The 14228-nt window shown below is 47.9% G+C and overlaps 5 protein-coding genes across 5 annotated transcripts; 2 read left to right on the forward strand and 3 right to left on the reverse strand.

Annotated features, from left to right (window-relative positions):
* Window positions 1-570: 570 nt before the first annotated feature.
* Window positions 571-1999, reverse strand: N7466_000241 (tyrosine--tRNA ligase TYS1; the record flags this gene model as incomplete). The annotated part of the gene is made up of 6 exons (XM_057159639.1): window positions 571-792; window positions 849-1078; window positions 1131-1197; window positions 1256-1320; window positions 1373-1804; window positions 1876-1999. 6 exons carry the CDS (start codon window positions 1997-1999, stop codon window positions 571-573), a joined length of 1140 nt encoding a protein of 379 aa, XP_057025887.1.
* Window positions 2000-3617: 1618 nt separating this feature from the next.
* N7466_000242 (uncharacterized protein) lies at window positions 3618-3901 on the forward strand (the record flags this gene model as incomplete). Its single annotated transcript, XM_057159640.1, has 2 exons — window positions 3618-3773; window positions 3836-3901. The coding sequence occupies 2 exons, from the start codon at window positions 3618-3620 to the stop codon at window positions 3899-3901; spliced, it is 222 nt and encodes a 73-aa protein (XP_057025888.1).
* Window positions 3902-5503: 1602 nt separating this feature from the next.
* N7466_000243 (putative C2H2 finger domain protein) lies at window positions 5504-6709 on the reverse strand (the record flags this gene model as incomplete). Its single annotated transcript, XM_057159641.1, has 3 exons — window positions 5504-5771; window positions 5855-6237; window positions 6410-6709. 3 exons carry the CDS (start codon window positions 6707-6709, stop codon window positions 5504-5506), a joined length of 951 nt encoding a protein of 316 aa, XP_057025889.1.
* A 553-nt stretch (window positions 6710-7262) lies between these two features.
* Window positions 7263-7858, reverse strand: cyn1 (putative cyanate hydratase; the record flags this gene model as incomplete). The annotated part of the gene is made up of 3 exons (XM_057159642.1): window positions 7263-7284; window positions 7347-7786; window positions 7838-7858. 3 exons carry the CDS (start codon window positions 7856-7858, stop codon window positions 7263-7265), a joined length of 483 nt encoding a protein of 160 aa, XP_057025890.1.
* A 1126-nt stretch (window positions 7859-8984) lies between these two features.
* Window positions 8985-12933, forward strand: pld2 (putative phospholipase D (PLD); the record flags this gene model as incomplete). Its single annotated transcript, XM_057159643.1, has 4 exons — window positions 8985-9173; window positions 9232-9601; window positions 9660-12193; window positions 12253-12933. The coding sequence occupies 4 exons, from the start codon at window positions 8985-8987 to the stop codon at window positions 12931-12933; spliced, it is 3774 nt and encodes a 1257-aa protein (XP_057025891.1).
* Window positions 12934-14228: the final 1295 nt, after the last annotated feature.

Genomic DNA, 14228 nt, shown 5'->3' on the forward strand with positions numbered 1-14228 from the left:
GATCCACGTCTACATGTACAGAAATGCTCACATTGACTTCACTGACTTGAGATTTCTGATGTCTTTGGCACAAAGAGACTAGGTAATGAGCGTTAATTCTACACAATCAGCTTGGGGTAGGCATGCAGCCAACTCTAATCCTGGTCAAAGATGACGATGATGCTAGGGCTCTGTTAGGCCCAGAATCTAATCCTATCATGGTTTATATTGAACAAGACCCACGGTCACAGGGCAGATACATAAGTAGCTCAATTCTGATGCGAATGCCGAAATTATGACCACGCTAGAGTTTCATGTGGGAAGATTTTATGCGACAGCCTTGAATTCCAGATGTCCTTGAGGGTTCAGCAACTGATATCGACGCCTAGGTTTTGACCACACCATAGGACTTTGCCTCTTAAGCGCTTGGTCTTGTTCATAGCATAAACCTGGATGATATCACTTTGAAATGTGATGTGCTATGCACACAGGATAACTGGATGAAATTATGATTGACTTTTACCCATATAGGATTCCGACTAGCCTGCCGTATGTGAGATGCCTGTTTCGCTCTCTTCGTCGATACATGTCTTAAGCCTTGGGACGCTCGGGGATGTCCACTTCCTTGTTAGCTCCAGGGAAGCGGGAACCCTTGTCCTTGACCTTCTTCTCCTTCTTCTTAATAACTGGGGGAGGGTAAGCCTTGAGGGTGATCTCCTGCCATTCAGTGGACTCTGCGTAGGCCTTGGCAATAGGGGCCATGAGAGTGACCAAAGCATCTGCGGCTGCAGGCTTTAGAAGTTGGGGAGTTAACTGTGGCAGATGATAATTAGTAACATTTTCGGGATAAACAAAGGTAATGAACGTACAATGTCGTTGGTGTAATCATCCTTTAGTTGTTGGATATCGGTGTAAACAAGGGGTTCGTTGTCGCGGCGTTCCACGCGGAAGTCCTTGCCATTGAGGGCAGCTGCAGGTAATAGGACAAATTCCACCAGAGCAATGATGCCGTTGTTCTCAACGACCTTGGGGACGGCTTCCGATTTACGGATCTTTTTAGCGACAGCCTCTGGCGGGTCGAGGAGATCGATCTTGCTGTCTAGCTGGGAGTTAGTGTGGGATCCTTGAGAAAAGACAAGATTTCCACATACCTTCGATACTAGAGCTCATTTTGCCTCCGCTGAGACCGGCAACCATTGGAGTGATAAGATGGGCACGCTAAGAGGTTGAGATTATTAGTAACATTCAGTAAGCCCGGAGAAAAGATAAGCTTTACCTTTCGGTATCCGAGTTTGGGTAGCCATTCTGTGGCCGCAGTGAAAAGCTTCCTCTGGTCAAGGCCTATTCCACTTTGTTAGTAAGAGCATGTATATAGAAGTAGAGTTAGACATACCGCCAAGTTCGGCATCGACCTTAAGGTACTCCTCATCGAGGACCTGAAGAATAGGGTAAAGAAGGCCACTCATCGGGGCATTGGCAGACTGTTTCACAATCTCCGCACCCGCCTTTCTGCAATCATGCTCAGAGGTCAAGGCAGCAAGACGGTAGACGTCCATAACATATTCGGAACTGCGCTGGTAAGAGCTGCCGAGTACGAACTCGAGCTTCTCGGTCGACACGCCCACGGCCTCCAAAATCGCCCTGATAATCTTTTCGTAGTATTTGACACGGTTCTCAACGAGTTCAAGAGGCGCCTTCATTGAATCCAGGAACGCATGCACGTCGGCAAGGAGGATTACTACCTCACATTCTGCCGCTAATAGCTGGGCGATTTTGAGCGCGGCAACGAAATAACCGGAATGGGGCCGTCCAGTAGTGGCAGTTCCTGAATAAAGGGAAACAAGATCAGCATAAGTTCGTTATTCTAGGTGCTAGAGTGTAGGAAGAAAGTATTACCCCAGTAAATACGCGGATTGCGCCCCTCAGCAAGAACGGTCTCAATGATCTCCGGGTTGAGAATCTCGCCGAGGTTGTCTTTGATGAGATCAAATCTCGATTGTGCAGCCGCAGATAAAGCCATTGTTAGACCGATTAAAGGATGGACGATGTTTGAGGGGAAAGATCGCAAAGAAAAAGCCACAATCACCCCACCCTAAAATCTGCGCCTATACGTGTAGGGCGGTCAGAGGGGTGACTCACTTTCACGTGACTCAGATAGTGGATAATCGCGGATATATCTGATAGACGGATATATATCAGATAGACGATACATGGTACTAGATCTTCAGTTTCGAGGTCACCTGACCTCGGGAGTCGGAACGACGGAACCGACTTTCGGGGGATTTCCGTTTGTATTCGAGTTCTCTAACATGGTTACGGTACAACTTACCCCAGACATTGACCATCAGCATCAGATCCTATCTTGACTAGTTTCAGCATCTATTGGGGAGTGCTATAATAATTTTGCTTTTTTCTCTCTCTGTTTCTTGATTCTGACAGGCTATGTTACGCATGACTGTGACGACGTCAGGATCGCCAAGCCAAACCGAGTGGGGAATGTGATCAGCGATCTTAGACAACCATTACATAGGTGGAGTAGCTTGTATGTATGTACCTGGGGCTTCCCCATCTGAGCTCCCAGGCCGCCGCTTTTATGAGAGGTTCTCAGAGTCAGCCTTACTGAGCAAATTCCAGTCCGGGCTCATCCGATGAACACTCACTGAGTATTTTGAGGTAACTAGTAGTGATGGGAACCTATTAAGAGGCCACTAAGCACTTGAGGGAACCTTGGAAAAGGTACATCATCTTTGTGTATGCTTCAAATGTTCCCACCAGAGGACCTCTCTCATTCACACCAAGAGATTTTCCGCCCTGTGATGCTGACTTTTTGAGCACAGACACAGGGCCAGGTTCGAAAGTAAGCGAACAGTCAGACCTGAAGTGCCGTGGTTAGGTTTAAATATTCCAGAGCCGATGTATAAATCTCAGCTGAGGCCTTCAATCTTTCAACATCATCCTTGGCTGTTGTGCTGAAGTATGCACATCGGCGAGTTTTCGGTCTGGAATTGACGATAAGGCCCGGGGAGAGGACAATTTCATAGTTGAGTACATTGTCGCTGATCAAGCCTTCGCGAGACGAGAAGAAAGAGAGATCACCTGTTCCCCGGGATTCTTAGCTTGAAATTCTTGATGTGTGGAGATAGTAGCTGAGAGAAGAAGGTCTTTTGGCTTCAAAATCGTACCTGATAACGCGAGCCCACCGATTCCGCCCGCAACCACATAAAGTCACCGGCCTCAATTTCAACACAATCCTGGTTCAGTCGGTAAACGGCCTTTCATTCCAAGAGATACAGTCCATGCTCCATAATTTTACTCAGTGAGCAAAAAGCGGCGAGGCGCGAGCACTACTTACGTAGGTGGAGTTAGCAGCGTAATAAAGTAGGTTTAACTTTCACTGTTGGCGTTAGCGTTGACGTTGGCCTTAGCGCTGTTCATGCATCATCCATACTTGTACTACGTATATTGGGCCTCCGAGCTAGACGTCAGATAAAAGCAAACTTTCTCCCCACCTTTTCTTTTTCCTTTCTTTCTTTCTCTCTTTCTACCCATCACATCTCAAATCGTCTCCAGAAAGTTAAGCTTTCCTCCGTTTTCTTCTCATTTCTTCACATTCAAGTCAGAATCTCTTCGATTTCAAAATGTCTTTCAACGGTTTCTTCAGCTGGTTCTCTTCCTCCAAGCAGGAGTCTTCCCGCGCCACTTGGCCTGTGAATACTGCCGCTGTGCAGATGCAGAACCAGCAGCCTACCAGTCCCAATGCGCCCTCCACCGAGCGTGTCGTCTCCGAGCAGCCCGTATGTGGTTGCGCTCGCTCAGATCCTCTCTTTGCTCACCTTACTGACGATGATCTCAATAGAACTCCCAGGAAAATATGATGAAGCTGCGTGGTGGTGGCGGTGGTGACATCTGCTGTGGCCTGTGAGTAGTCGCCCATAGCTTACTCTTCCACACCTTGAAGGGTTTGTACTGATTATATCTAGTTGCGCTGGTCTCTTGTGCTTCGAGTGCTGCGAGGACTGCTGCTAAGCGCTCTGTCCATGTCATTCAATACCATTATTCGATCCGTACGATTTAAACGACCACATTCTTTAACGATCAAATCACGACGTGAACGCCACTGCGAATCAGGGAACACTTTGTATGAGCGATAACTTTCATGGCATGCTGGGACCATTTGGAAACAGCATTCAATAAGGCTGCTTACCTTGCCGTTCTGGATGGTTGGCTCTCCATAAAAATCGTTCGTGGCTGATTCTTTTTTTCTTCGCTATCCTTTATTGTTTTGCATCCTATTATGTTGAGTTTGTCTTTTTACGGGCGTCTCGCAGTCTTTCGTCATTTATGGACGTTCCTTCGACTGGAGCCAAGCACCTGTTTGATTAATACCCATTTTAGCTGAAATAATTCTATTAACTGTGTATTATTATCATTATTATCTGGTATCTTAAAGCCGTATCTCATAGAGGGATCTCTTCAGAGCAATACTTTTGTATTGTAGATATGAATATTTAACAGCTATGACCTAGGTGGTATTTCTGCAGTGGATGCCAAGTAGAGATTTTTCTAGTCTTTATATGCATTTAGTCCAGCGTCATCACTTGAAGTTTTGTAAAACGAAAAGGGAAAATAGAAAGATCAGCCTGGGAATCGAACCAGGGACTTCCAGGGAGGTAAAAAGCACAAATACATAAAGATTTCCCAAGAAACAAGTCACTCACTCCCGACATCGATGCATCACGGCTTCATACTAAGAACTCTCCTCCGAACTTCAAAAATCAAAATCAAATCAAATAAAAAAGATGAAAATAAAATAGTTTCATAATTTAAAAAAAAAAAAAAAGAGGGCAGATACTTTGTAGTAGGTCCGCGGCGCACTTTCTCGCTGTCCCGCTCAGGCCAGGATCAACTTAGGCTTCGACTCTTAGGCTCGCCGTACTACTCAGTATCCCCATCGTGGATGGGCCCAGTGTACCTGAAGTGGGGGCCGCAAATCCAGAGCTGGCTGAGGTCCCGAAGGGTGGAACCAGTTGGACTACGTGGGTGCCAGGATGGAATTTATCCTCAAATTATTAAATATAAAGGAGCCCTTAGCAACTCTGAGTCTGTGGCTATGGGTGCTCCCCTCCCTATCCCTTCACTATTGCTTTTCTAATTTTTTCATCCCCTTCTCGGAGTCTCACTCTTATATCATAACCTTCGGAACATTGACAAGCAGTCATTCCTAACTGTGGCATTATGGCCCTGCCTTGGTTGCAAACTACATCTACTTTCAACCTCACAAGGCAATACCAAGTATATCCCATACTATCACAATACTTACTACTGTCTAGTAGGTGTTCTAACGAGCGCCAAAGAATTGAGAAGGAAACTGAAGGCAAGCACTTGTGTGAATTAATCTTCTCCATCAAGAACAACCGACTAATACATTCTTAATGGAAAAACAAACCTAGACGACACCGAACCATACCACCCACTTCCATGAAAACAGAATCATTATTCGCCGAATCTCTCCCCCGATAAAAGTTTACCAAAAAGCTCCCTTGTCTTTCCGAACAACAGCCACCACCCCAAAAAGCCCATGATAAGCAACCTTTGCTTCCTCAACTCCTACAGCAACAAGCCGCTTGGTACCACCCGGCATTTCCCCATCAACCTTGACAAGGCCACTAGTAGCCTCAGTGATAAAGCGACTAAACCCGTCACTTTTCCGAATATTGCACTTGACAGTGGCCATCTCGGCGTGACTCACGAGAGCGGAAGTGGAGGTAAAGTCCTTTCCGCATGCGACGCAGCTGAAAAAAAAAAAGCAGTTAGCATCAAAATTCCTTCTCCGCCATAGTATGAGCAACTGCACGAAGTATAGACCAAAACATACACAGATTTGTTCAGCCGTAGATCCACCGCAACGTGTCTCCTAATATCCGCTTCGAGGACCGCTTCGTATCCACATAGGCACATGAAGTGGCCTGTGTGCTCGCTCTTGAAAACATGGGCGGTCCAGTCGTGGGTTTGCTTGGACCCGGGGCTGATAGGGCTGGTGACTTTGATGGGGATGTCTTGGAACCCGCTGACTACAAAGCCAGGAACATATTCCTTTCCCGGGTTATCTTTCGCTTTCTGTTGGGCTTCCTGTTGTGTTTTGCACAGGACCGGGATATTGTGGCAAAGGTTGCGCTCAAGATGGCGGATCAGGGCTGAGGCATTCTTGTAGAAAACGTCGCAGCCTGTGCATCGGATGTTCTGACTGGCGGGATGGTACTGTGATTTGTTAGTCCAAGACGGCATATAATATGTTTTTAGGCGTCATGCTGGATAATTTGGTTGTTGGTGTTGAGTAGAATTGCAAGAAACAAGAATTGTAGTTTGAAGTACAACGAGGAGGAGGATATCTGTAGGGGAACGGGATGAGGAAAATGGCGCATCAACTCACAATCTTGACATGAAACTCCCGTCCACCTTCGCTCATGCACTCAAGATCGCAGTAAGGACAAACGATCTTGTGCATGGGGCTAGTCAGCTTGTGATTTGTCAGGTCATCTTCATCGAAGAAATCTCGCTGGCATCGAGAACAGTAAGCGTGATCTGGGTCACTTTTCTTATGCTCCCTCATATCCTCCACATTTTGAAAACTCAGCGAACAATCCTTGTAAGTGCATGGCACAACGGGAGGAACTGCTTCCCAAGAGTCAATCGTCATCCTGCGGGGGGTTGGGTTTGGTGAATTATCCATGTTGGCGAAGGAAGGCGCAGTGGTGCGCGTTATGGTTGGGGAGGTCCGATTTGGGAGAGTTGAAAAACGAAGAAAGAGTGGGTGTGGGAGAAGACGCGACTTCGTCACTCGAAATATCAAATGTTGTGAGTTAAGACCGCTAGATAGATCTGAGACTAATCAAACGTCATGTCGCGTTGCTTGAAAAGGAAGGTTGATATCAAAACAATGACGCGCTATGTCGGAAAAGAAACCTACGTTGCTCCCTAATAATTTGTACACCCTGATAGTCAGAGATTTGAATAGTGGATTTGAAATGCCCATACTTCATGAACACAATGATCTGTCATATTCATTTTTTCCACTGCCAATATGTCCGTATCTGTCGTAAAAAAACGATGTCCAATGGTTATCTGGTATAGCACTGTACTAATACCTGGGCATAAAAAGATTCAACAAGTCAATCCGATACTTTGTTACAATCTTGGAAGACAGATTTGAACACTTATTCTGCGTTAGAAGAACATGCACCATCAATCAATAATTGGCTCATTGACCCGGATAAAAGTTCCCATTAAAACCGAGAGAATGGCAGCCTTGGAAATTGTTAGATGCGACTTTTCTGACAGCCAACGGACAACAAAAATCTCCCACTTACCATTTACCACGCAGGGTGATGACGGCCCAATTATTACCATCAGCATCTGTCTCTTTCTCCACCTTGGTGGAAAACGAGATGGCACTCATGATTCCGTCTCCAAACTTCTCATTCAGGATTGCCTTGTATGCATACCCATAGTTCTGCACAATCTCGTAGAGTCGGTAAATAAGTGGCTCCTTTGGCGGCATCTCCACTGATCGGCCACGATCCGGGAATCCACTCAGCAAGCCGTCGAGTAGAAGGTGGGAGATATCTAGGAGCTCGGAGAGTTTTTGAATGTCCTCCTCGGATGCTTTAGCTTGGCCATAAAAGATGGCAGCAGTGGCAACCTCATTGCGGCCGATATGTGCGGCAATTTGCTCAAAGCTCAATTTCTTTGTTGCCTTGGCAGCGAAAAGGGCAATGGCGGATTCGGGGAGATTAGGATGTTGCGAGGCCTGTTTGGTGTTAATGTGGAATTGGGTCTATGGGGAGGGCTTTGCGCGTACATCTAAAGTTGCTAGAGACATTGTGATTGATTGATTTAGAAGATGAATGGTGAGAATTGGAAACACTGGATTGATGGAAGAAGCAGGAACAGCTGGAGTATTAAGGCTTTCTTTATCTAGGCGGGGTTTGTACGTATCACATTAGATCATACGAAGTGCGGGGATCTCGTTTCACCAAAGTACGATTACTATCTGACATGCTACTAGTATCACCTAGATAGCATACTAGGTACCTGATTATAGTTATTGTAGCTAAAACGGCCTGGGCATAGAGGGAAGCAATGCCGAAGAAAATACGCGATCTTTCCCCACATTTCATCAACCTTCAGTTCCGATATTGTTTTCTTTTCTCAATTAAGTTGCTGTCCTAGATCTCCATGTGTCACTGAGAACGATGCTTCCTGCCGATCCCTCCCGGATTAACGTTTGGGTACTTTTGGTGCTCATTCTCAGTTGGATGTATACGAAGATCAATAAATGCCTCGATTTTCCAAGTGCATTATGGGCCGTGTCCAGGACTCCAGATGCCTAGAATAAGAGACAGATCACAAAGGTTCAAGAGGGAAATGTGTACATAAAGTATTACATAATCCACAAATTTGTTTATTTTTAGAACGTGATGCTCGATGACGTAATCATTCAATGTTTGGATTCAGGAACCACGGATTAGAGAAATCAACATCTTCTTGAATAATGTGTTAGTATCAGCAGCTGAAGATCGATAGATCAAACCAGAACATTCTTGGCACAAAAGCTCCGTGTACAGAACAGAGCGCATGTTGCGGGAAAAAAGTGATCTGACTGAGCTGACGCGGGGCCATTGCCGATCGCATGATGGCATCACATTGGGGCCGATTGGGCTGCATCATGTCCGTACAACCTACAGGTGGCTTGACATTGACACCTGCATTTAAATGTCAAAAAGAACCGAGAGACTCAACTGAATCTTGTTACCTAGAGCATCCACCCAGAATAAGTTATTGGCTTTTCCCTTTATTGCTACTTAGTACTACAAGCTATACGTATTACGACACAGCCACGAACCCCATCGTGGCTGGGCAGCGGGGCATCGGAGCTTCATAAAACAATCCCCGCCCAGGCGTCTCACTCTCTCATTTCTTTCTCCTTATTTCCCCCCTACACGATCATGTCGCAGCAGAATGATGACCTGGCCTATGGCCACTACAATGAATCCTCGAGGGGCTATGGCGACTCTTCGCGGGGTCTAGGTGACACCTTCAAGAAGTTCTACAAGAGCCACCAGACCTCGTCGCAGCCCTCGGGTCAACCGGCTCAGCCCTACAACCAATCTTCCAACCAGTCCGCACCGCAGGGAGTATGACCACCTCAATCTAACTTAAAACCCTCTCTCTAATATTTATGTTCATTTGCAGGCGTATCAGGATCAGAATCAGCCCCCTCAATACGGATCCAGCAATCAAACCCCTAATCCTCAATATCAACAACAACAACAGTACCACGGACAGCCGCAGAAGCAAGATAAAATTTCCGGTTTTCTGGACAAGATCCAAGGCACAGTTGCTGGGTACGGATCGGAATGGGCTACCAAAATCGGTAGCACCATCGATCCCCAGGCTTATGCCCAATATGGCCACACCAACCCAACCACCGAGAATCGCTTCGGTAGCTTTGCGCCGCCGCGTGAACATAACGACGTGAAGTGGTATGTAGATGGCGCCGGCTATTTCTGGGCCGTATCTCGCGCCCTCGAAAATGCACGGGAATCCATCTGGATTTTGGATTGTAAGTTTCAAGATCCCCAGCTCTTCCAATGTGGGTCCGACATCTAATAGGTGAACAGGGTGGCTCTCCCCCGAGCTCTATCTCAGACGGCCACCGACAAAGAATGAAAACTACCGGCTGGACCGCATGCTGCAGGCAGCTGCCCAGCGTGGTGTGCGAGTGAACATTATCGTCTACAAAGAGGTCACCCAGGCATTGACACTCTCCTCTTACCACACCAAGAAGGCTCTGGAAAGCCTGCATCCGAACATTGCTGTCTTCCGCCACCCGGATCATTTGCCGGGACACGAAGTCGCTGCTGAAATCGAAAATGCATTCCAGCACCTGACGCTAGACTCTGCCAGTCTTACTCACATGGATAAGGATAAGCTTAAAGGAGTGTATGGCGCCACCGACGAGATGATCCTATACTGGGCCCATCACGAGAAGCTCTGCTTGATCGATGGACAGACTGCCTTCATGGGTGGACTTGATCTGTGCTTTGGCCGCTGGGATACAAACCAGCACGCAATTGCCGATGTTCACCCGGAAGATCTGAGTGAGACAGTCTTCCCGGGTCAAGACTACAACAACTCTCGCATTCTGGACTTCCATGATGTAGCTCAATGGGAGAATAACCAATTGGACCGGAGGGTTTCGTCTCGCATGGGCTGGTCTGATATCTCAATCAGTTTACATGGTGCTGCAGTTGAAGATCTGCGCCGACACTTTGTCGAGCGATGGAATTTCATCTACGATGCCAAGTATCAGTCTCGAAATGAGTCGCGTTACGCACGGCTAGCTCTGTATGGACAGCCCAAACCATCTAATCAGCAGCAGGGTGGCCAGCAACAGCAGCCCAATCTCTACCCCAGTGGACAGGCGAGCCCTCAGATTCAGCAGCCCTCCCAGCAATTTGCTGCTCAGGCGGGAGCAGGATTGTCCCACCCTCCACAGCAGCCTCAGCAAAACCAGCCTTCCTGGCAGGCTGGAAACAGCCAGCCATCCGGAGGCCAGTCGTCTGTTAGCACCGAACCCCAGCAGCAGCAGCAGCAGCAGCAACCGCCGCAACCCCAGCAGTCCCAGACTCCATCTTACAACCAATATCAGTCTTCTACTTACCCACCTGCTCCCAGTCAAGCCTCTCAAACACCTGTACAAGGCCAACAGCAGCAGCATTCTGCTCAGTCCTGGCAATCCGGAAAGACCGATTATCCTCCCCAGGGACAGTCTCAGTCTCCCTCTAACATTCAGTCCCCTCCTCCCTACTCCAGTGGTGCTCTACCGGATCATACATCGGGCCAGTATTCATACACTGGAAATTCGTTCCCGCCTCCACCCCCAGGGCCCGCTCCCAGCCAATCGCCTGGAAATGCCCCCTACCACTCGCAGCAGCAGCATGGACAGACATCTTACGGGTCACCTGCACCGCCTAGTGCTTCGGAGCTGCCGGCTCAATCCTTTGAAAACTACCCGCCTCATGCCGAGTCTCAGGGTCAAGCTCCCTACTACCAATCCCAGAATCAAACTTCGGGAAATCAGAGCCAAGCACAGACCCCAGCACCTTACTACCCGCCTCCACCAGGCCAGGAAACCCATTCTGGCACTCGCGGATTGGATGGCCAGCACCACGACGGCGAGCGTGGATTTGCACCACAGCACTATCAGCCTCACGCTGATGGGGAGCGTGGATTTGTGCCAAAGCGCTACGAAGAAAAGTTCAACAAATACGTTAACCCACTTCGTGGACAGCTTGCTGGGCAAATTCATCAGTATCAGGATCGTTTGACCGGATACGGACGTCCTGCATCGCAGCAAACCCAAGGCCGTATGTCTTGCCAGGTTGTGCGTAGCTGTACCAAGTGGAGCAATGGTAGCCCCTTGGAGCACTCCATTGCTAACGCTTATGCTGCTGTCATCAAGAACAGTCTGCACTTTGTCTACATCGAGAACCAGTTCTTCATCACTGCTACTGGTGACCACCAACACCCTGTGAAGAATACCATCGGTGCCGCCATTGTGGAGCGTATTCTTCGTGCTGCTCGTGCCGGCGAGAAGTACAAGATTATTGTGGTGATTCCCTCTGTGCCCTGCTTTGCTGGTGATCTCCGCGATGATGAAATGCTTGGCACGCGGGCCATTATGGAGTTCCAGTACAACTCGATCAACCGAGGAGGAAACAGCATTATGGAGCTGATCGCCAAGGAGGGTTATAATCCCATGGATTACATTCGATTCTACAACCTCCGCAACTATGATCGAATCAACAACGGAAACATCATGGCTGCAGCGGAACAGCAGAGTGGTGTGAACTATGGCGACGCGAGTCATCAATATGACCAGAATGCTTCAGCTCCCATCAACTATGGTCAGCAGAATGCTCCTGCCGCTCCTGCTCCTCGAAGTGTTTTCGATCCCACTGCTCCATTCCAGCAGTACCAGCACGCTGCTCAGCAGGTTCCGGGAAGCAAGGCACCTGGCGCTGGACAATGGAACAGCGTTAGCTCATGCTACATGCTGGGCGGAGAGGATATTCGTAATGTTCCGTGGAACGGTCATCCCGATGCTGAGATCGATGCGTTTGTCAGCGAAGAGCTCTACGTGCACTCCAAGGTATGTAACCAAAAGAAAATTGCACTCACAGTGAATCCGGCTAACAGAGGAAACAACAGGTCATGGTTGCCGACGATCGCGTTGTGATTTGCGGATCGGCGAACTTGAACGATCGCTCGCAGCTCGGAGAGCATGATTCGGAGATTGCACTTATTATCGAAGACTTTACTCCGATCCACTCCACTATGAACGGCCAGCCCTGGACCGCCAGTCGCTTTGCTTCATCTCTCCGTCGCCAGCTGATGCGCAAGCATCTGGGACTTCTTCCCCCACAAGATTACCAGCAACCAGATGCTAACTTTGAGCCGGTCGGTGTCCCCAACCACTTTGACTTTGACTGCCCCGAAAGCAAGATTGTTTCCGATCCGCTCTCGGATACTTTGCAAAGTCTGTGGAACTCACGTGCCCACGCCAACACCGAAGTCTTCCGCAAGGTGTTCCACGCTGTTCCCGATGACAGCGTGCGTAACTGGGCCACATACAAAGAGTTCTACGAGTACTACTTCCACGGAGCCGATAAAGAGGCTGAGGGTCAGGGAGGCAGACCGGCACGATACCAGTGGGGCCACGTTGTTCGCGACGATTTCGCCCCTGGTCCGGAAGGCGCGAAGCAAGTCAAAGAACTGCTCAGCCAGGTCAAGGGTAATCTGGTGGAGATGCCTTTGATGTTCCTTGGCGAGGAGGATATTGCGAAGACTGGCCTGACCCTGAATGAGCTGACTGAGCCCATCTACACTTGATACTTCTATGTTTGATTTGTCCTACTGATATGACTCACGAATCTGCGTTTTCAATATCTTCAACTTGTACCTAAATTGAAACAGCGTGATCTGTAGCTCTCAATGATATTTCAATTTCAAAACAAACCGAGCGAATTGAAAAATTAAGCATAATCGCACGTGTGCCACGTGGGTGCCTGCCAAGCCTTAGCTTAGTATTGTTCCGGGGAAGAACAATACTAAGCCATAGGCGAGGCGACACTCTCTTTGTTGATTGAACTTAATTCTTCAACTCATATCTCGAGATCATCAATCCATAGTCGCTCAGTGTGAACTTCTTTCTTTCACTTAGTATTGTTCGTCATATCATTCTTCCTTATCTCCTTCTCGCTTTGAGATGCCTACTGCCATGGCGTTTTGAGAGAAAGAACGCCATTCCATGGCCTCGCTCCTTCTCGCTTGTGCTGATATTGTGCCGGAGACAACAATATTAACGATCAATTCAAAGTCTCATTGATACTCCCAGTATGTAGCGTGAATCTCCGAATCGAGTCTCTGGTCTTTATCAATTTAGAACGCCACTCAAACTGAAAGATCAAGGACAATATTAAGAAAGTGAAAGGAACAATATCAATAAGACCCCACACCAATATCTCGAGAGTACTGTTTTCCACGCCTCAATCAGATCCTGGCCCTGTATCACATTCACACCCTAATAGATCTCACTTCCTCGTCCCGGGGTACAAATACTTCCAAGATTCCCCCTCTGTCCAACCTTTTCTCTCCTCATCCACTACTCCAATCACCACTCCACTTCAAACAATCTTTCGCTTTCCAAGCAACCCAACCATCTTCAAAATGTCTCCTAACACTCAGATCCGCAACTCTGCCATCGTTAAGGGTAAGTCACTCCAATGCTCAAGCAAAACATCCTCGTTCTAATATCCATCTACAGCTTCCCCCGGCGGCGGCTGTGTTATCATGTAAATTCCTTACATGATGCACCCATCCTGCCATCTCAGCCAATCGTCGCGCTGCGAGATCTGCCTCGTTGATCTCCAGCGTGGCCAGCAATGAAATGCAAAACACAATCTGCATAACAAACACACGAGAACAATTTATCGACGCAAAACCGACCCTTTCCGAACATGACCAACAACACCCACTTGCTTTGACGATATCGTTATCAGTCCAGTTCATTCTTTACGGCTTGATCTTCCTTGTGCCTTCCTTGCTGCTTTCTTCCTCTTGGGGCTGATCTTCGGATTTTGATGAGAGGATTGAGAGTGCAGGGCTTCAAGGCGCGAGGTCCATCA

Source organism: Penicillium verhagenii (genome assembly GCF_028828195.1).
Source record: "Penicillium verhagenii strain IBT 33310 chromosome Unknown utg000002l_segment0_segment0, whole genome shotgun sequence".
In the NCBI taxonomy this organism is placed as follows: Eukaryota; Fungi; Ascomycota; class Eurotiomycetes; order Eurotiales; family Aspergillaceae; genus Penicillium; species Penicillium verhagenii.